The sequence below is a fragment of the Notolepis coatsorum genome (assembly GCF_963971535.1).
Source record: "Notolepis coatsorum genome assembly, chromosome: 14".
NCBI lineage: Eukaryota > Metazoa > Chordata > Actinopteri > Aulopiformes > Paralepididae > Notolepis > Notolepis coatsorum.
In genome coordinates this window covers 105,778,408-105,800,488 of record NC_140178.1, presented here as the reverse complement: position 1 = coordinate 105,800,488, position 22,081 = coordinate 105,778,408, and the positions used below count along the sequence as shown (strand labels likewise).

The 22,081-nt window shown below is 41.0% G+C and overlaps 1 protein-coding gene across 3 annotated transcripts in view; it reads left to right on the top strand.

Annotated features, from left to right (window-relative positions):
• The window catches only part of LOC311241025 (phosphoribosyl pyrophosphate synthase-associated protein 1), a 41,313-nt gene extending 20,652 nt beyond the window's left edge, over positions 1–20,661 (top strand). The window contains exons 6-12 of one of the 3 annotated variants that reach the window (XM_084329688.1): positions 4,138–4,253; positions 5,477–5,532; positions 5,667–5,812; positions 7,241–7,279; positions 12,520–12,590; positions 17,827–17,973; positions 19,792–20,661. In XM_084329688.1, coding sequence (XP_084185814.1) covers positions 4,138–4,253; positions 5,477–5,532; positions 5,667–5,812; positions 7,241–7,279; positions 12,520–12,590; positions 17,827–17,973; positions 19,792–19,950 — 734 coding nt within the window. In that variant the 3' untranslated portion in view covers positions 19,951–20,661. Of the gene's footprint in view, positions 1–4,137; positions 4,254–5,476; positions 5,533–5,666; positions 5,813–7,237; positions 7,280–12,519; positions 12,591–17,826; positions 17,974–19,791 lie in introns of all 3 variants that reach the window. The other 2 variants (XM_084329687.1, XM_084329689.1) reach the window with 2 other exon arrangements.
• The last annotated feature ends 1,420 nt before the right edge of the window (positions 20,662–22,081 follow it).

Below are 22,081 nucleotides of genomic sequence, written 5' to 3'. Positions count from 1 at the left end.
TAACTAGGAGGGATATGAGGACTGTGTATGTGTAACTAGGAGGGATATGAGGACTGTGTGTAACTAGGAGGGATATGAGGACTGTGTGTAACTAGGAGGGATATGAGGACTGTGTAACTAGGAGGGATATGAGGACTGTGTGTAACTAGGAGGGATATGATGACTGTACGTGTAACTAGGAGGGATATGAGGACTGTGTAACTAGGAGGGATATGATGACTGTGTGTAACTAGGAGGGATATGAGGACTGTGTAACTAGGAGGGATATGAGGACTGTGTAACTAGGAGGGATATGAGGACTGTGTGTAACTAGGAGGGATATGAGGACTATGTATGTGTAACTAAGAGGGATATGAGGACTGTATGTGTAACTAGGAGGGATATGAGGATTGTGTGTAACTAGGAGGGATATGAGGACTGTGTAACTAGGAGAGATATGAGGACTGTGTGTAACTAGGAGGGATATGAGGACTGTGTAACTAGGAGGGATATGAGGACTGTGTGTAACTAGGAGTAATATGATGACTGTGTGTAACTAGGAGAGATATGAGGACTGTGTGTAACTAGGAGGGATATGAGGACTGTGTGTAACTAGGAGAGATATGAGGACTGTGTGTAACTAGGAGAGATATGAGGACTGTGTGTAACTAGGAGGGATATGAGGACTGTGTGTAACTAGGAGAGATATGAGGACTGTGTGTAACTAGGAGGGATATGAGGACTGTATGTGTAACTAGGAGGGATATGAGGACTGTGTGTAACTAGGAGGGATATGAGGACTGTGTGTAACTAGGAGGGATATGAGGACTGTGTGTAACTAGGAGGGATATGAGGACTGTGTGTAACTAGGAGGGATATCATGACTGTGTACATGTAACTAGGAGGGATATGAGGACTGTAACTAGGAGGGATATGATGACTGTGTGTAACTAGGAGGGATATGAGGACTGTGTAACTAGGAGGGATATGAGGACTGTGTAACTAGGAGGGATATGAGGACTGTGTAACTAGGAGGGATATGAGGACTGTGTGTAACTAGGAGGGATATGAGGACTATGTATGTGTAACTAAGAGGGATATGAGGACTGTATGTGTAACTAGGAGGGATATGAGGATTGTGTGTAACTAGGAGGGATATGCGGACTGTGTAACTAGGAGAGATATGAGGACTGTGTGTAACTAGGAGTAATATGATGACTGTGTGTAACTAGGAGGGATATGAGGACTGTGTAACTAGGAGGGATATGAGGACTGTGTAACTAGGAGGGATATGAGGACTGTGTGTAACTAGGAGTAATATGATGACTGTGTGTAACTAGGAGGGATATGAGGACTGTGTAACTAGGAGGGATATGAGGACTGTGTAACTAGGAGGGATATGAGGACTGTGTAACTAGGAGGGATATGAGGACTGTGTAACTAGGAGGGATATGAGGACTGTGTGTAACTAGGAGGGATATGAGGACTATGTATGTGTAACTAAGAGGGATATGAGGACTGTATGTGTAACTAGGAGGGATATGAGGATTGTGTGTAACTAGGAGGGATATGAGGACTGTGTAACTAGGAGAGATATGAGGACTGTGTGTAACTAGGAGGGATATGAGGACTGTGTAACTAGGAGGGATATGAGGACTATGTATGTGTAACTAAGAGGGATATGAGGACTGTGTATGTGTAACTAGGAGGGATATGAGGATTGTATGTGTAACTAGGAGGGATATGAGGACTGTGTGTAACTAGGAGGGATATGAGGACTGTGTGTAACTAGGAGGGATATGAGGACTGTCTGTGTAACTAGGAGGGATATGAGGACTGTGTAACTAGGAGGGATATGAGGACTGTGTGTAACTAGGAGGGATATGAGGACTGTATGTAACTAGGAGGGATATGAGGACTGTGTGTAACTAGGAGGGATATGAGGACTGTGTGTAACTAGGAGGGATATGAGGACTGTCTGTGTAACTAGGAGGGATATGAGGACTGTGTAACTAGGAGGGATATGAGGACTGTGTGTAACTAGGAGGGATATGAGGACTGTATGTAACTAGGAGGGATATGAGGACTGTGTAACTAGGAGGGATATGAGGACTGTGTAACTAGGAGGGATATGAGGACTGTATGTAACTAGGAGGGATATGATGACTGTGTGTAACTAGGAGGGATATGAGGACTGTGTAACTAGGAGAGATATGCGGACTGTGTACGTGTAACTAGGAGGGATATGAGGACTGTGTGTAACTAGGAGGGATATGAGGACTGTGTGTAACTAGGAGGGATATGAGGACTGTGTACGTGTAACTAGGAGGGATATGAGGACTGTGTACGTGTAACTAGGAGGGATATGAGGACTGTGTGTAACTAGGAGGGATATGAGGACTGTGTGTAACTAGGAAGGATATGAGGACTGTGTAACTAGGAGGGATATGAGGACTGTGTGTAACTAGGAGGGATATGAGGACTGTGTAACTAGGAGGGATATGAGGACTGTGTAACTAGGAGGGATATGAGGACTGTGTAACTAGGAGGGATATGATGACTGTGTGTAACTAGGAGGGATATGAGGACTATGTATGTGTAACTAGGAGGGATATGAGGATTGTGTGTAACTAGGAGGGATATGAGGACTGTGTAACTAGGAGAGATATGAGGACTGTGTGTAACTAAGAGGGATATGAGGACTGTGTATGTGTAACTAGGAGGGATATGAGGATTGTGTGTAACTAGGAGGGATATGAGGACTGTGTAACTAGGAGAGATATGAGGACTGTGTGTAACTAGGAGGGATATGAGGACTGTAACTAGGAGGGATATGAGGACTGTGTGTAACTAGGAGGGATATGAGGACTATGTATGTGTAACTAAGAGGGATATGAGGACTGTGTATGTGTAACTAGGAGGGATATGAGGACTGTATGTGTAACTAGGAGGGATATGAGGACTGTAACTAGGAGGGATATGAGGACTGTGTGTAACTAGGAGGGATATGAGGACTATGTGTAACTAGGAGGGATATGAGGACTGTGTGTAACTAGGAGGGATATGATGACTGTGTACGTGTAACTAGGAGGGATATGAGGACTGTATGTGTAACTAGGAGGGATATGAGGACTGTGTAACTAGGAGGGATATGAGGACTGTGTGTAACTAGGACGGATGAGGACTGTGTGTAACTAGGAGGGATATGAGGACTGTGTAACTAGGAGGGATATGAGGACTGTGTAACTAGGAGGGATATGAGGACTGTGTGTAACTAGGACGGATGAGGACTGTGTGTAACTAGGAGGGATATGAGGACTGTGTGTAACTAGGAGGGATATGAAGACTATGTATGTGTAACTAGGAGGGATATGAGGATTGTGTGTAACTAGGAGGGATATGAGGACTGTGTAACTAGGAGAGATATGAGGACTGTGTGTAACTAAGAGGGATATGAGGACTGTGTATGTGTAACTAGGAGGGATATGAGGATTGTGTGTAACTAGGAGGGATATGAGGACTGTGTAACTAGGAGAGATATGAGGACTGTGTGTAACTAGGAGGGATATGAGGACTGTAACTAGGAGGGATATGAGGACTGTGTGTAACTAGGAGGGATATGAGGACTATGTATGTGTAACTAGGAGGGATATGAGGACTGTATGTGTAACTAGGAGGGATATGAGGACTGTAACTAGGAGGGATATGAGGACTGTGTGTAACTAGGAGGGATATGAGGACTATGTGTAACTAGGAGGGATATGAGGACTGTGTGTAACTAGGAGGGATATGATGACTGTGTACGTGTAACTAGGAGGGATATGAGGACTGTATGTGTAACTAGGAGGGATATGAGGACTGTGTAACTAGGAGGGATATGAGGACTGTGTGTAACTAGGACGGATGAGGACTGTGTGTAACTAGGAGGGATATGAGGACTGTCTGTGTAACTAGGAGGGATATGAGGACTGTGTAACTAGGAGGGATATGAGGACTGTGTGTAACTAGGACGGATGAGGACTGTGTGTAACTAGGAGGGATATGAGGACTGTGTGTAACTAGGAGGGATATGAAAACTGTGTATGTGTAACTAGGATAAATAATTTTTTTTTTACATTGACAATAAAGTAATCATCATCTTCTTCTTCTACTCCCAAGGTTTAACACACATCATCACCATGGACCTGCATCAGAAGGAGATCCAAGGCTTCTTCAGTTTTCCAGTGGACAACCTGCGGGCCTCCCCCTTCCTGCTGCAGTACATCCAGGAAGAGGTGAAGCTGCTTCTGAACGCTGTGTTTGTCTGTTTGTTTTATTAGGATTCCCATCTAGTCTAGTCTTCCTGGTGTGGGGAACATGTAATATTACTCTGTCGAATGGATCCGGTTAATACGATTGATCAACTCGGAGGATAGTATCAATACAAAATAGTTATAGAGAGTATGGCTGGAAGGCTCTCCTCCAGGCTACTAGCTAGGACACCAGGAAGTAAGAGAGCGAATCAGAGAGAGGGGCTCCTTTATAGTCAGGAGGGGGGGGGGACATCATAAACTGTAGATTTGGGGGAAGAGAGGGGATAAAGACACATCCTCTCTGAGAAGATGGGAGACAGAGGGAGGAGACAAGCTCCATATTTCCCCCACACTGGGGTCCTGTATGTAATGAATACAGTCGTATAGCTCTGGGGAAACACATGTGTAAACTGTTAACACACATAATAATAGACAGACACACAAACGAACAATTGAGTATCTGATACCTACTACTACACTACAACAGTCAGAAGTATCTGATGCTACTGCAGTACAACAGTCAAAAGAAAACCGTGGATGCAGCCGTTGCTAATTATTAGGGGTGTAAATATTTGACCCCACTTCGATTCGATTACGATTCTTCAGGCAACGATTCAATGCATCATGAAATCTCTTCATTTGACCACGATTAGATACATTTTCGATCAGTTAATTCCCCCAAAAATGTTGAATACACAAATGTGGCTGGGGGAACTGATTCACTCGGCATGAATGGACTATAGGTCAATAAAGAAATCGACCTATAAATGTTTTATATATACATATCTTTTATAAAAATATAATTCTAATTGATTTTCAAATCGATGCAGTTGAATCGTCACCTTAGGATCGATGCATTGTTACACCCCTACTAATTATGCAACAAAGCTATGGAACACCCTGCCTCTGGACATGAGCTAAAGACGTACCTCTTCACCTTAGCCTTTTAATGCACTCTGCCACTCAGACTTATTACACCCACACTGTGTATTATTGTAAATGAAAGCTCTTTTATTGCACTGCTTTATTCTGTCTATTCTTTCTACGTCTGCACTTTATGCATTACTTTTATTCTGTACATTTTATGTAAATGTTATGCCTATGTCTCTATTTTGCTGCGGTGAAGCACTTTGGGCTGCAATTCTTGTATGAAAAATGCTATTTCTATAGCTACTGAAATCAACTCCCCCTGTGTCCCCCATCAGATCCCAGATTACAGAAATGCCATCATTGTGGCAAAGTCCCCGTCGGCAGCTAAGAGGTAACCTCTCCACAAAAACAAAAAAAACACAGACATCACCACTATTATTCCCCCTTGGGAAAAAAACTGAGGTTGCCGGGACGAGGGACGTCCACATTTCTGTACTGTGTTGTTCTCGCTGTCTGTCCCCGCAGAGCCCAGTCCTACGCCGAGCGGCTGCGCCTGGGCCTGGCCGTGATGCACGGGGAGGCCCAGTGTTCGGAGTCCGACATGGCCGACGGAAGACACTCCCCGCCCTGCGTGCGCAACACCTCGGGCCACCCAGGCCTGGAGCTGCCCTGTAAGCTTGTGTAGCGTTCTTACGTTTTTAGTAGTCGACCCTCCTGTCAATTATACTTACGCTGATACTATATTCAGGGTTCGCACAAGGTCCTTGAAGTGCTTAAAGTGCTTGATTTTTGACAAAAAAAAGCTGAGGCCTGGAATTCCTCAGCCCATTTTTTAAACAAGGTGCTTAAAAAGTTCTTGGAATTCAAATCAACCATTCGCATTGAAGGTTTTTGTTCATCCATGATCATATTGTTCTGAATTAAGAAATTGCATTTTTTTTTATCTTAATTGTAACTAATTGTCGGAAAGCCATAAATATTTTATCAGATTTTTTCCAATAAAAATAAAAACCGCATTTAAAAGTAAATTGGATCCTTTTAAATGCCCCTTTAAAATGCCCCTTGGAAAAGTACTTGAAAGTCCTTGAATTTCATTTTGCAATGTCTGTGGGAACCCTGTATATTGTCCCCTTGGATTAGGTATGCCTATTTATTAAAATAGTTGCCCACCGATAGTAGTTTAACACGATGACATTCAGCGAGAATCCTTTTTAATTAAATAATTTGAATAATTGTAACCCTTGGAAAGATGAGTGGTGTAAGTCCACGTCATGTAGGCCTGATGTTTAACCTGCTGGTGCTGACGAGTCTTGTCTTCTCTTCTAAAACGCCAAATGAAACGACAACAAACCGATCAGGTGAATCTGGTGATTTTGCGTGTCTGCTGCACCTTGTTAACTCACAGATACGCGGCCTCTACTAACGCTGTAACCTTAGCCTTGACAAGCTGCTACTACTGGCTGACGGAAAAGTAAAGTAGACATAGATTTAACTCTTTGATCTGCATCTTTAAAAGATATTGAGCTGTAAAAAAAATATATATTTTGAGTGGAATACTAACGTGACTTGTGTATCTTAACACATGGACCCAGAGTCCATTCCCTGACCAGGCTGTTTTTGAGCATTGATTCTGAAGGAACATGATCGGATACTTGTGTCATTGGCTAATTGACTCCACAGTATAAATTATTTAAAAAAAAAATCTAAAATGTTTGCTCCCCCCCCCCCCGTATTATTTGTTCTTATATTTTCATTGTTACCTGCGTTGTTACCTTTTTGACTTGGAAAATGTTCTTTTAGTTCAAATCAAAGGATCCAGCAGACTCACATTTCTCAAACTATAATAAACCATTATAATAAAAATTGTAATTAACCATAATAGTGATCTAAGCCTGGTGAACATGAGAAGAATAAAAAGATTACAAAAAAGAAGATTCCCTTCATTGGGGATAAAGAGGATTTTCCAAGTCTTGTTGTCCTGTGTTTGTCATGTGAAGTCTATTTGTGTCGATGTTAACGTGGTGTTTATTTGTGTCTATGTTAACGTGGTGTTTATTTGTGTCTATGTTAACGTGGTGTTTATTTGTTGGTAATAGCAGGCAAACAACAAGCGCCGTTCCCGGGCATAGAGCTACCAAGTATGAACATAACCTTAATAATCTGCCTCTGACCACAAAATTATTCCTTTTCAAATGGTTCCTAAACGCATGCATGTAGTCATTGAGGGTTTTTGATGTATCTTAAGTGCAGTCTGGAGGCGGCAGAGGAGAAATATACCAAACTGGGTTCGTTGGAACCCAAAACTATTGCATCCGTGTTATTAAAAACAAACTACAGTAGATACACAGAACACATCAACGTTCTGCCATTATTCCATCAACATGGTAACGTTTGTACTTGAGTAGAGTCGTAGAAAAGTATTACTGTACTTGCAAAGACTCCAGATGGCGCTACAAGATGGTCGAAAACCCCTCTTGTTAGTTGCTTTTTGGAGAAACCACAAATCATGTGTCAAAACATGATGCATCTTTTTATTTCTGATCCGGACTCATCTTGCCAATCAACACATCATGCTCCTGTTCTCAAGAACTCCCAATTAACATTCGGTCTCCACATAAACGCATGTTATGATGACAATTCAGCATGTTTTCTTGAAACCTAATGATAGGTAGAGGAAAGACGCTCGAGCAGGCCGATACTTGATACTTCACTGGTTGGTAAACAAACTGAATGCTCACAGCCTTCTAGTACAGAAGTCACGCTTGTCTTAGAGCAGTATTCCTTCGCATTATGCACTTGTGCTGATTTCGCTCACCGATAAGGCTGTGCTTTGCTTATTGACACGATAAGTTAGTTATTTCAATAACCATAATGGCTACTGTAGTATATCACTGGGCTTGAGTTTCTGGGTAAGTACCGGTAATGCAAACCGATGGTTGAAAATCCTCCAGTGATATCTTTTAGGCTCGTCAGCTTTTGTCTCAGGTAAACGGTGTTGGGAGAATTTATTTGCTTATTGGGAGAATTTCAAGAAAAAAATGTAATGTACTTTAATTATCCCGGCTGTCTTATGGTGACATCAAAACAAGCAATGAGAAGTGTGTATGCCGCTAGCTACAACATTGCTTTGGCTGTCGTTGGCCATATAGGTCATATACTATCGGTTTAAAGTAACACACCAACATTATGGGAAATGCGCTTACCGTCTACTCCAGAGAGAGACAAGAAGATAGATACCAGTTTCCTCTTTTTAATGTTACTTGTCCTTTCGGACAAGTTATGTTTTTGTAGGTTTTTATTGATTTTTCTTTGCTACCGGGCAGTCCGGTAGAGAGAGAGAGAGAGAGGAGGAATGGGAGATAGACCGGGGAAGACATTCGGCAAAGATCACTGGGTCCAGGAGTCGAACCCGGGTCGGCCGTGTTGCACCGTAGTGCTGTATGTGGTGCGCCACTCGGGCGCCCCACCAGTTTCCTCTTTGTGCGTTTAGTAGAAAGCTATCCGGCTGCAGGCTAGCCTAGCTTAGCACAAATTAATGCAAGCGGATAAGGACCACTAGCCTAGCTGTTTCTGCTAAGCTAGGCTAGCTCGCAGCCGGATAGCTTTCTACTGAACGCACAGAGAGGAGATTGGTGTCCATCTTCTTGTCTGACTCTGGAGAAGACGGTAAGTAGTGGTGGAAAGTAACTTAAGTATTTTGACTCTGGAGAAGACTGTAAGTAGTGGTGGAAAGTACTGTACTTAAGTACAATTTCGAGCTACTTTTTTTACATTTTATTTTTTTTATTATTTTTTAAACATACACATAAACATAAACATAACAACATAAAATTAGATATACAAGCATTAATTTAATTTCGAGCTACTTGTACTTTACGTGAGTATTTTCATTTTTGGGAACTTTATACTTTTACTCCACTACATTTCAAAGGAAATATTGTACTTTTTACTCCACTACATTATCTGAACCCATCAGTTACTAGTTACTTCTTACTTAAAAAAAGATTCTGCATAGAAAACATGGCAAAAATGTATGAAGAATAATATATACTTTCACATTTGAAGCATGTCAACTTCAAGAGGATATCATCAGAGCAGCATAACTGGACCACATACCACTTTAGAGGTCAATAGTTCAAGTATTGAATGCTCCCAAGCACTAGAATACACAAACATCATGTAGAGTGCATACTTTTACTGTAGATAGCAAATACTTCTCTACTTTTTTTATAATTTGAATGGAGGACCTTTACTTTTACCAGAGTACAAATTGATCTGGGTATTTTAACTTTTTCTTAAGTAAAGGAACTGTGTACTTCTTCCACCACTGACTGTAAGCACGTTTCCCATAATGTTGGCGTGTGACATGTAGAAACCCTGGTGTTTATCAAGGTATTCAGCAAGGCATGCTCCTCCTCTGTTCTGCTGCTCTGTAGCCGCCTCCCTCCCAATCAGCGCCCCCACCTGGCTGATTGTTTAAAACCCCCTCTTCAGTGACTACGTTTACATGCACAACCTTAACACTTTCTCCGCCAATAACGTCATACAACGGGTTTCAAGTTCATGCGAATTCTGCCAGATCACGGCGTACGACGTTATGCTGATCATATTTCATATTTTCGCCATGGTATTCATATTTCACTCACGGAGCCTTGGCTGATGTTGTGTAACTCAGCACAACTCTGCAACGCTTCAATACTGCCACCTGGTGGATGATCGGCGAGTTGCCAAACCGGATATGCCCGTTGGAGCTCGGTGCGTCTCCCAAATCAGTCCGGCCACTCGTATATATCGTTGCGGGACTCAAGACACACACCGTGGATATGGATCGTTGCCATAACTCAATAATCCACATGATTTGGCCGTGTATTAGTATTATACAAACCGGAAAAATGGATCGCCTCGATCCCCATCACATAACTGGGATCTGTTTGCTCCAGTATCATCGCCCAACGGTAAGAGTAGGCTGCCGTGAGTTTCTGCGTTTTTGTTTATTATTATCGATGCAAACTGCTCTGATCTATATATCACCCATACTACATAAATCATTTAACGACGATCACGGAATTCTAAACGACCCCCCCCCCCCCCCCCCCTCAGTTCACCCGCACATGATCAGTCATAACGTTTAGGACCATGTACAGTTGAAATTTTTAATATAGCGTGTATCGGCAACAAATGGCATTTGATAATGTATAGCATTTATGCCTATTTCACGTTCTAGGATTTACTGCAGAAAACGATAAAAACATATGTATGAATGTGTGAATGAAAAAGTAAAACTTTCCTACATCCTGAACGATAGATAATCGATGTTGAATGGGCCATAGTAATGTCAATTTAGCAATACAATTTAAAAAGTTATAGCCCTGCAAAGAAGGTAAACATCTCCATAGGCTTAGAGTGGTGGCAGTGATCAAACGTTGATGGATATAAGCGTGGCAGAGAAAGTGTTAATACTTAAATTATAATTATACTGAGATTATTGCGATTTAAAATGCAGGACCTTATTCAAATGACGCTTCAAGGCTCAAGAAAAGAGGGCGGAGCTTGAGATGGGTCAATCATTTACATTTAGTAATTTAGCTGACACTTTCATCCAAAGCGACTTACAAGTTCTGTACAACAGGACGGGTACATTTAAGTAACAATGTTTGTCAAACTTGAAAAACAGATATTAGTCACCGTTCAATTTACACTTACTGTTTCACAGTCAGATGATTGTAACCCTCTCACTCCAGTGTGCCATGACTGGTGTATGCAGGCAGAAGACTATTGACATTCCTTGTAGGCCAGAGGGGATACTTCACATGAGAAAAGGGGAATATTAATGCAATAATATTTCCCCCCTCCACTATGGAAACAGCTTAATTGTATTAACCTCTTAACGTGCACTGGGTCGTATACGACCTGGCGTGCCCACCGGCGGAACAGACGAAAGTCACGGCACTTTGCTAGCGTTTAGAGGCTCAGGGCTTTTTCGCCGAACATATAAATGACAGAATTAAAGCTCTATTTGTTGCCGTTCGAAAGCCACCTCACTCGACCAAATCCGTGCCTCGGTTCTCGAGTTACATGACGATATGTCAGGCGTGCAACTTTTTACGTGATAGCGTCAGATGACCACCCCGGACTCCCGAGGCTCCACAACTGTCAATCATCCGGTGATTGCGAAAATCATTGGTCAGCGTTGTAGTCAATGAGTGTAGCTTTCCAATGATACCCCATGTGGGGTGGGTGCGAATAAGGGATCTAGGTGAAAGTTGACGAGCGAAAACCAGAAGTCAATCAGACTTTGAATGAATGGCCGTGTTTGAGGAAATGGAATTCTGGACAGCTTTTTTTGGCACACTGTTTACCCGGATCTCTCCCAAAGACCCATTTCTGAACGGATTTGTATAAAATTGGGACCTGTACTACATAAGACTTCAGGCTATGGAATCGGCTTATTCATGTGCTATAAGCATAAAGTATAAAGATAAGCTTTGCAAAAAAAATATGCAGTCCTCAAGTTCAAGTAAAAAAAATTGCCACTTTTCTGCCCGCCTGTTAAGAGGTTAAGGGGCAATAACTAAAAGAGTATTGTGCTCATGTAAAGGTAGTCACTGAAATCACTAATGTTCAATTGAAAGACCAACCAATTAGCATTAGCAAGTGTGTGTTGAAAAAAATAAACCCTCATCAGGCTCTACTGTTCTCTTGGTTTGTGTCCCAAGATTGGCTGGTGCATAATGGTTCATACCGAATGCATACTACTGCTATTATGTCTGCCATTTCACAAGACATTGTCTTGTGAAAGCAATTATACACTGGCCTTTGATTGGGTATGTTGGGCAAAACATTGTCTTGATTTTGCATGGCATGTGCTGTAAGGAGTTCAGCATCTCACTTTAATATCCTTGGGGTAGAATGTTTCAACATCCTTGGGGTAGAATGTTTCAACATCCTTGGGGTAGAATGTTCACATTCTTGGGGTAGAATTTTCACATTCTTGGGGTAGAATTTTCACATTCTTGGGGTAGAATTTTCACATTCTTGGGGTAGAATCTTCACATTCTTGGGGTAGAATGTTTCAACATCCTTGGGGTAGAATGTTTTAACATCGTTGGGGTAGAATGGGGGGAAAATCGATCAAACTCACAAAAACAGTTTGCCTAATGATCCAATTTCTCTAAACGATTTCTCTCACGTCCATTTGATTGGCAGTTTAGAGAATCTTTTGTGAACTTTTGGTTTTACAATTCGAGCTGCAGATTTGCACAAAAACAAAAGGAAACCTGATCTTGTTTTTCACCCATCTTACCCAATCTTCTTCTGCACCTTCTTCTGATCAGTTCACGTGTGCATTTGCCGTGACCTGTCCTCTATTCCTTTGCAGTGATGATGGCCAAGGAGAAGCCTCCTATCACTGTAGTAGGAGACGTGGGGGGAAGGATCGCCATCATTGTCGTAAGTCACCGCTCCTATCGATTTAACTTTTTTTAAATTTGACTATTCCAAACCCCGCCCTCTTTTCTTGATCCTCCAAACGCAACTGTTGCGTCCCTCGGTGATCGGAGGATCAAGAAAAGAGGGCGGAGCTTGAGATGGTAAATTGTCCCACTTTTCATGTTGGCAGTATTTTTCTAAGACCCGCCTTCCGTCATCATATACACTTTAATATTGGTGTTAAACATCAGGCTAACATTGTTTTGCACTAAATTCTGTTAAAAGAATACTCATCGTTTTGGGGGAAAAAAGACAGTTCATAGTTTTGGAAAAAGCAAAAGACAGTTTGTAGTTTTGGGGAAAAAAGACAGTTCGTAGTTTTGGGAAAAGAAGACAATTCGCAGTTCTGGGGGGAAAAAGACAGTCCGTAGTTTTTTGGGGGAAAAGATGGTTTGTAGTTTTGAAAAAAGACAGTTTGTAGTTTTGGGGGGCGAAAGACAGTTTGTAGTTTTGGGGGGCGAAAGACAGTTTGTAGTTTTGGGGGGCGAAAGACAGTTCGTAGTTTTGGAAAAAAATACTGTTTGTAGTTTTGGGAAAAAGACAGTTCGTAGTTTTGAGAGATGTATGAGTATGAGATTATAGGCGTAATAAATCTGCTTTATTCTTTTGGTGGGGTGTTCCTTTTTACTTTGGTTAATGTTCACATTAAGTCCCTCTGAACATCAGAGCACCCTGTTTGATTCAGAAACATATCAATGCTATTTTATTTAGTTTGATTCAGAAACATATCAATACTATTTCAACAGGTTGTTAATATTTTATTTGATCCAGAAACATATCAATACTATTTCAACAGGTCTTTAACCTCTTAACAGGCACCCAGAAAAGTGTAATTTGTGTTTACTTGAACTTGAGGACTGCATACTTCTTTTGCAAAGCTTAGGTTTATACTTATAGCACATGCATGAGCCTGGTCTCCTTTGAAAGATAACAGTTTTCTGAAGTTACTAATGCAAAAAAGGAAAATCACTTTTAGTGCTTATGAAATGGAGTAACAGAGGTCTGAACTTGAGTTGAACTTGAACTTATGTACTCATATTTTTCTGTAGTAGTTGCAAGATTCCATATTCCAATATTCCAGCATAGAGGTATAAACTGGAAAACACAGCGGTTCCATAGCCTGAAGTCTTATGTAGTACACGTCTCGTCTCTTGAGAGACGTCAGAGTAAAACCGGCGACAAAAAAAAAGCTCTCAAATCCATTTCCTCATCCACCGCTGTTCATTCTGAAGTGTGATTCACTTCTCGTTTTCGCTCGTCAACTTTCACCTACTTCCTGTATTTTCTCCCCCACGCGGGTTATCGTTGGAAACCTACACTCGTTGGCTACAACGCTGACCAATCATTTTTGCCATCAGTGGATGATTGGCAGTTCTGGAGTGTCTGGAGTCCAGGGTGATCATCTGACGCACCGCGCGTAAAAAGACGCTCGCCTGACATATCGCCATGTAACTTGAGAACCGAGGCACGGATTTGGTCAAGTGAGGTGGCATTCGAACGGCAACAAATAGATCTTAGAAAATGCAGCCCGAGTCGCTAGACGCTCGCAAAGTGCCGTGACTTGCGCGCAGGCAGGGACGTATACTTAACTCAATGGCCACCAACAACGATTATATACGTGTTTGGCCGACGACCGTTGAACCAACCGTTAACCGTATGTTATTTGATTGTTATTTCTTTTATTCGATATTTCTATTCATTACAGGCACACGGACTCGGGGTTAACATGGGAAATCATCCTGAGAATGCCAAAGTGCAATACCGGCCGCATCACGCTAGACGGCGGTATCGAGCACCCTTTGTAACCTTGTATCTTGGCCTGTGGGACAGCCAAATGTCTCGGGTAAAATGTTTCCTTGTCGGCCAAGGCAAACGGTTCTCCCGGTTCCATTGAAGTGCGTCAAATATCCCCGATCCATATGTTGTGGTGGATTATGCCGTGGACCAAATGGACATTGGATATACCAGATGGCGATCAAACAATTGGAATATTATTTTTGGAATACTCCCAATCACACGATTTGACGTACATTTGAGCTTGATCCTGCAATGCTTTTATAGCGATCGGGCTGATAAGCGGTTTTAGTGTTCATTATACAACGGCATGCAAATTTCTCGATTCTGATTGGCCATTTACACGTCTTTATTGGCAACAATCCACGGTCCTGGGCTCAGGACCCGCCCACAACCGAATCACATAATCACTCCGCCGGCTCACTCCGGGAGAATGTTGATAGCGCCAGAATGTTGATAGCGCCATAAGCCCATAACGACTAAATATGAAGCGATTCTGTCAAGGGGAATGTGTTAGTCCTTTAAACAATGTTGGATGATGTAATTGATGGGTCTTGAGTCAATCTAGAACAAAAGAAAAATCGCGGATTGATTGATAGATTAATTGATTGATTTAAATTTCTACTTCCTTCCCACTGACTGCAGCGTTCACTCTCACACTGTCCGACGCTGGCGTACCCACAAACACACACACACACACACACACACACACACACACACACACACACACACACACACACACACACACACACACACACACACACGCACACACACGCACACACACACACACACACACTCCTGTCTGCAACAGCGGGGGAGTCAGACTGAGAGAGAAGCAGCGCTGTTTTAAGTGAGCATGGTCTATTGAATTGATTGATTGGTTGATTGCTAATTTTATTACTGTATCCCTGGTTTCCAACTGGTTAAGTTTAGGCTAAAAGAAATAAATAAAAAAATAGGGCGAAGAAAACGTTTTTTTTCCTATAGGGCAAAGAAAACCTTTTAATTTGTTTTACCTACTTTATATAGAAGCATCTAAGAATGAAGTTCTATGGAAAGTAGGTCTGCATTCCCTTAACAATTGTGTGTATTGAGCCGTACTGTATTGTACCCATTCTGCATCTGGTAATAAAATTTTCAATCAATCATTCCAATAATACACAGTTGGATGTGTTAGTTGGTTGGATGCACTTCAAGCTGCTTCCACATGAGGCAACTTCTCTCAATCATTCCAATAATACACAGTTGGATGTGTTAGTTTGGTTGGATGCACTTCAAGCTGCTTCCACATGGAGGCAACTTGTCTTTTTTGTAGTTGTGGGAACTACTTTTTCTGGCGGATGGTTTTTTCAATAAATCTTCGATTAATGTGTGTTTATTGTATAGAAATAAGGTTGGATGAATCTGGCAGTTGTATAAAAGCTTTACACCACTTGCAGTCGTGATTTGTGACCAATAAACCATGCCTAGGGGGGTCTAACGACCCTCGGCTGCGCCTCGGGCCTAACAACCACCCCTAGGCATGGTTTATTGGTCACAAACCACTCCTGCGCGTGATGTAATGCTTAAATACGAATGCCGTTACTGACAATCAAATTAAATTCAAATTCATGATGGAACATAATACCTATGATAATAATAGTGTCTACAGGCAAGAAATGGCAATGTCTATAGTGGAATTGATGTATACGGCTATAACTCAGCATTTCGGGAATTACCCTAGACCGCTCTAAAACCATACTTATATTCACCACGGTATAACACGGGAACGTATGGATGGAAACATTTATTATTTTTCACATATTGAACGATAGCTAGGTGATGTCAAATGGGCCATAGTATTGTATCCATAGCTATAATATAGAATATAGTTATAGCTCTACAAACAAGGTGATCCACTCCTATCTTTTAAAGCGTGGCAGTGCTATAGAGCGGGGCCCGGCTAATCCCCGGCGGTCAATGATTTAAGAGGTAAATATTTAGTTTGATTCAGAAACATAACATATTTCATTACATCTTTAATATTTAGTTTGATTCAGAAACATCACATATTTCATTACATCTTTAATATTTAGTTTGATTCAGAAACATCAATACTATTTTAACAGGTTGTTAATATTTTATTTGATTCAGAAACATATCAATACTATTTCAACAGGTCTTTAATATTTAGTTTGATTCAAAAACATCACATATTTCATTACATCTTTAATATTTAGTTTGATTCAGAAACATCACATATTTCATTACATCTTTAATATTTAGTTTGATTCAGAAATATCAATACTATTTCAACAGGTTGTTAATATTGATTCAGAAACATATCGATGCCATTTCAACATTGTATACCATTGTATACTATTTGTCACAATTATCTCTATGGCAACAGGTTTTTATTATTTTTTTTATCAAGGTTTTTTTATTTGAAGATTCAGTTTTTACATTCAAACCCACATGGGCCAAAAGCAAAGAAAAGGTCAAATAAAGCCCTCCCTCCCTCCCCTCCCCCCCCCCACCCCTATACCAGACAATATCATTCTTAAATATCTTGAAGCATTTCTTAATAATTGTTTTTCCTTTTAAATCACCAGACAGTAATGAATATATGCATCTCTTGTATTCTGCAGATAGAGAAAGAGAAAAATAAGAACATAGAAGAATATAATAAGAAGCCGAGACACGAGGAGGGCAAGTCAAATCGTCTCTGTCACATTATCCGCTTCCATACCCTCAAAGAAAGTCAGGAAAGGATCCCAAATATTGTGGACATTTTCGGTACAACCTCTGACAGTATACCTGATCTTCTCCAGTTTAATATGATACATGACTTCCCTCATCCAGTGGCCGTACACAGGTGAACTTGGGTTTTTCCATTTGAACAGTATTAGTCTTCTGGTAAGGAGTGAACAGAAGGCCAGCATTCTAGATTCCCACCATCTAAAGTGGATGTCTGTTGGGGCCACTCCGAATATTGCAATATATGGAGATGGCTCTACTATCTTTCCAAATATTTTTGAGAAGGTGTCAAAGATGGCTTGCCAAAAGGTGTGTAGCTTTGGACATCTCCAGAACTATGGCAACAGCTTTGACTACCTATCGGTTTTGTTGCTATGTTTGCTCTTGACCTATCTCAAACCTTCCCTCTTTTCTTGATCCTCCAATCACAACTGTTATCATTGGCCATTATCAAAATATAGACAAACAACACTCTTCACCATCTGGAAGTTCCAAACAATATTGGCTCAACGTATTTTTTTTTTATTATTACAACAGGAGTTCAATAGAGCGATGTAACTTGGCAGTAGTGTCAACTGACCAGAAATCAGTTCTAGTCGCTTCTAGAGCTCCAGGGCTATTACGTTTAAACCACCTGATGGGACAGTTTCTCCGTTTCTCCTCTCAGGACGACATCATCGACGACGTGCAGGACTTTGTCGCTGCTGCGGAGATCTTGAAGGAGAGAGGAGCCTATAAGATCTATATCATGGCCACCCACGGCCTGCTGTCTGGCGACGCCCCACGCCTCATAGAAGAGTCTGCCATTGACGAGGTAAGGTACCAGTGACTAGTTCACAGCCAAACGGCAATAGTTTAAATTCCTTCCTGAATTTCTTTCCGTCTTGTAAAGAAAGTTTGATTCAGAAACATAACATATTTCATCAGGTCTTTAATATTTAGTTTGATTCAGAAACATAACATATTTCATCACATCTTTCATATTTGGTTTGATTCAGAAACATAACATATTTCATCAGGTCTTTAATATTTAGTTTGATTCAGAAACATAACCTATTTCATCACATCTTTAATATTTAGTTTGATTCAGAAACATAACATATTTCATCACATCTTTAACCTGCCCTAGCCCTATTTTCTGAAAATCCGCCTAAAATACATACCTAAGTAGATGGAAGATTGCTCCACTTCTACAAGGTCCATTTGCATGTTCTTGGTATCTAGGGACATCTATGGATCTCATGGAATGTATTTCCAGTGTCAGAAATATTGTGTCTGTTACCAGGCTTGAGTAAATTGTGATGAAACAAAGGAGAATATAAATTATGATTTTTCTTTGCATCTTTGACGGTGAATGACACCATGCTAAAAATAACCAGACATGAAAAACTGCCACTGAGCTTGTTCAGCATCTTCTTGAGATCACGTGTACAAAATCTAAAATCTAAGCAAATGAATAAAGGGAAGATGATTAAACATAATGTTTTGTAGATACAGTACTGAATTCTGCCATCCGGACACATGCTATTTGAAATATTATTATAGAATATAGAATACCAGGCCTATAAATTACCTTATTATAGCCAACTTGCACATCTATGGATCGGGCCAAATCTCCTCTTTTAAATGGCAGAGTTAAATTTGGATTTAGTATCTCCAGGCGTGCACTGAAGAACCGTGAATGAAATCTACTGTATGTACAGTTCCATTCTTATAATGGCCATTTTGGATCTGATTGCAACAGGGATTGTTGCTAAATGTTCACAGAAGGTAAACTAACTGTGCTCCAATCTATGCCAATAACGTTCGGTTTTGTGATAGAGAATCCAGAGAAATAAGAAAAGAAAAAAATTCATACAGAAGTCATTTGCTTGCAGGAAGCTGGAATCGGCTGGGAAAGGTAGTTTTTCGAAATGTCAACGCTCATTGAGAGCTCTGGATGACCTCCTCATATGATTACAACTGGCGACGCGCAGCTAATTCAAAATGGCGGATATTCGCAAAATTATTAAGACATTCCATGAACTAAAATCTCACTAATAACACTTTAACCTATTGGTAAACAAACGTTTTGCGGAAAATATACACTATGACTGCTGTTGTGACATGGTTAGGGTCTTTACTCTTGGATACATTTGAAGAAAAAAAAACTACTTTTAAAGGGGACATGCATTGCTATTCCTTGGGCAACTTTACACAATTCCTGTGAGTCTATGGAAGACATCTGTAAGGTTTCTTTTCAAAAAAAATTATTGTTTTATATTTCTAATGAAGTACTCAAAAGCATAATTTTTCAGCCTCAGGATGGGCTCCGCCCATAAGCGATTTGACAGTCACCCACACAGCGTGATACATACGAGAGAGAGGGAGAGAGAGAGAGAGAGAGAGAGTGAGGAGAGATGCGTCCCTGACACACACGCAGTCAAGTTTGTGTGTAAATGCTTCGACGAGGGAGAGAGAGAGAGGAGAGATGCGTCCCCAACACACACGCAGTCAAATTTGTGTGTAAATACCTTCTTTATCTATAGCACCGTGGGCTAGGCTTCCAAAAATCACACCTATCCCTTCTTCATCTGGAGGATTAAAGGACTCGGCACCTGAACCCGTCTCTCTCTCCCCCCCGTGCCCCCAGGTGGTGGTGACCAACACTGTCCCTCACGAGGTCCAGAAGCTGCAGTGTCCCAAGATCAAGACGGTGGACGTCAGCATGATCCTGGCCGAGGCCATCCGGCGCATCCACAACGGAGAGTCCATGGCATACCTCTTCCGTAACATCACCGTGGACGACTAGAGAGAGAGAGAGAGAGAGAGAGAGAGACAAACGGCGAGAGAGACAGACACATAGGGGAGAGAGAGGGGTCTGTTTTTTTTTAAGTTCATGTATGTAATGTAAGTTGTATGTTTTGTAAGTCCTTTCCCCCAGTGTGGGATAATAAAGTCGACTACGGTAACTTAACTAACGTACTTCTCTGTATTCCCGTCCTCCTAGGGTTGATGTTAATGATCATTTATCGTATATGGGATCATATCGTGATACAAATCTGTCATCTACATGCATACTATAACGGCTGCATATTAACCCACATTTCTGTCAAAAAGGAGATCTTCAATATTTGAGGGGATGTGATGTTGAAAAAAAGCAAGTTTTGGTTTGATGTCACACTTTTTTGCATCATCATGCAGTTCGATGCGATGGAACGGAAATTGGATTATTTATCTTGTGATTTTGCATAAGCGATCAAATGTTGGTATATGGATTATGGTGATATGAACAGGGTTCGCACAAGGTCCTTGAAGTGCTTAAATTGCTTGATTTGGAATTCCTTGAAAACAGCCAATTTTTTTTTAAAACAAGGTGCTTAAAAAGTCATTGGAACTCAAATCAACCATTCGCATTGAACGTTTTGTTCTTCCATGATAAAACATTTCTGAATCAAGAATTATAGTTTTTTTTATTGAAAGTGTAACTAATTGTCGGAAATAGGTTTTAAGCCATAAATATTAAATCAGACCCCCCCCCCCCTCCCCAAAAAAACGCATTTAAAAGTGAATTGTATCCGTTTAAATGCCCTTTTTAAATGAAAAATAGTGCTTTGAAAAGTACTTGAAAGTCCTTGAATTTCATTTTGCGACGTCTGTGGGAACCCTGTATGTATGAATGATGTTCTCTCTGTGCTGTACGCACACTGTGTTCCGTGATGTCCACCTCAGGATCACACACATCCTGGTACAAACACTTCTACCTTACCACACTGTAAAACACATCCTGGTACAAACATGTCTACCTTACCACACTGTAAAACACACATCCTGGTACAAACACTTCTACCTTACCACACTGTAAAACACATCCTGGTACAAACACTTCTACCTTACCACACTGTAAAACACATCCTGGTACAAACATGTCTACCTTACCACACTGTAAAACACATCCTGGTACAAACATGTCTACCTTACCACACTGTAAAACACACATCCTGGTACAAACACTTCTACCTTACCACACTGTAAAACACATCCTGGTACAAACACTTCTACCTTACCACACTGTAAAACACATCCTGGTACAAACATGTCTACCTTACCACACTGTAAAACACATCCTGGTACAAACATGTCTACCTTACCACACTGTAAAACACATCCTGGTACAAACATGTCTACCGTACCACACTGTAAAACACACATCCTGGTACAAACACTTCTACCTTACCACACTGTAAAACACATCCTGGTACAAACACTTCTACCTTACCACACTGTAAAACACATCCTGGTACAAACATGTCTACCTTACCACACTGTAAAACATATCCTGGTACAAACATGTCTACCTTACCACACTGTAAAACATATCCTGGTACAAACATGTCTACCTTACCACACTGTAAAACACATCCTGGTACAAACATGTCTACCTTACCACACTGTAAAACACATCCTGGTACAAACACTTCTACCTTACCACACTGTAAAACACATCCTGGTACAAACATGTCTACCTTACCACACTGTAAAACACATCCTGGTACAAACATGTCTACCTTACCACACTGTAAAACACATCCTGGTACAAACATGTCTACCTTACCACACTGTAAAACACATCCTGGTACAAACACTTCTACCTTACCACACTGTAAAACACATCCTGGTACAAACATGTCTACCGTACCACACTGTAAAACACATCCTGGTACAAACATGTCTACCGTACCACACTGTAAAACACATCCTGGTACAAACATGTCTACCTTACCACACTGTAAAACACACATCCTGGTACAAACACTTCTACCTTACCACACTGTAAAACACATCCTGGTACAAACATGTCTACCGTACCACACTGTAAAACACACATCCTGGTACAAACACTTCTACCTTACCACACTGTAAAACACATCCTGGTACAAACA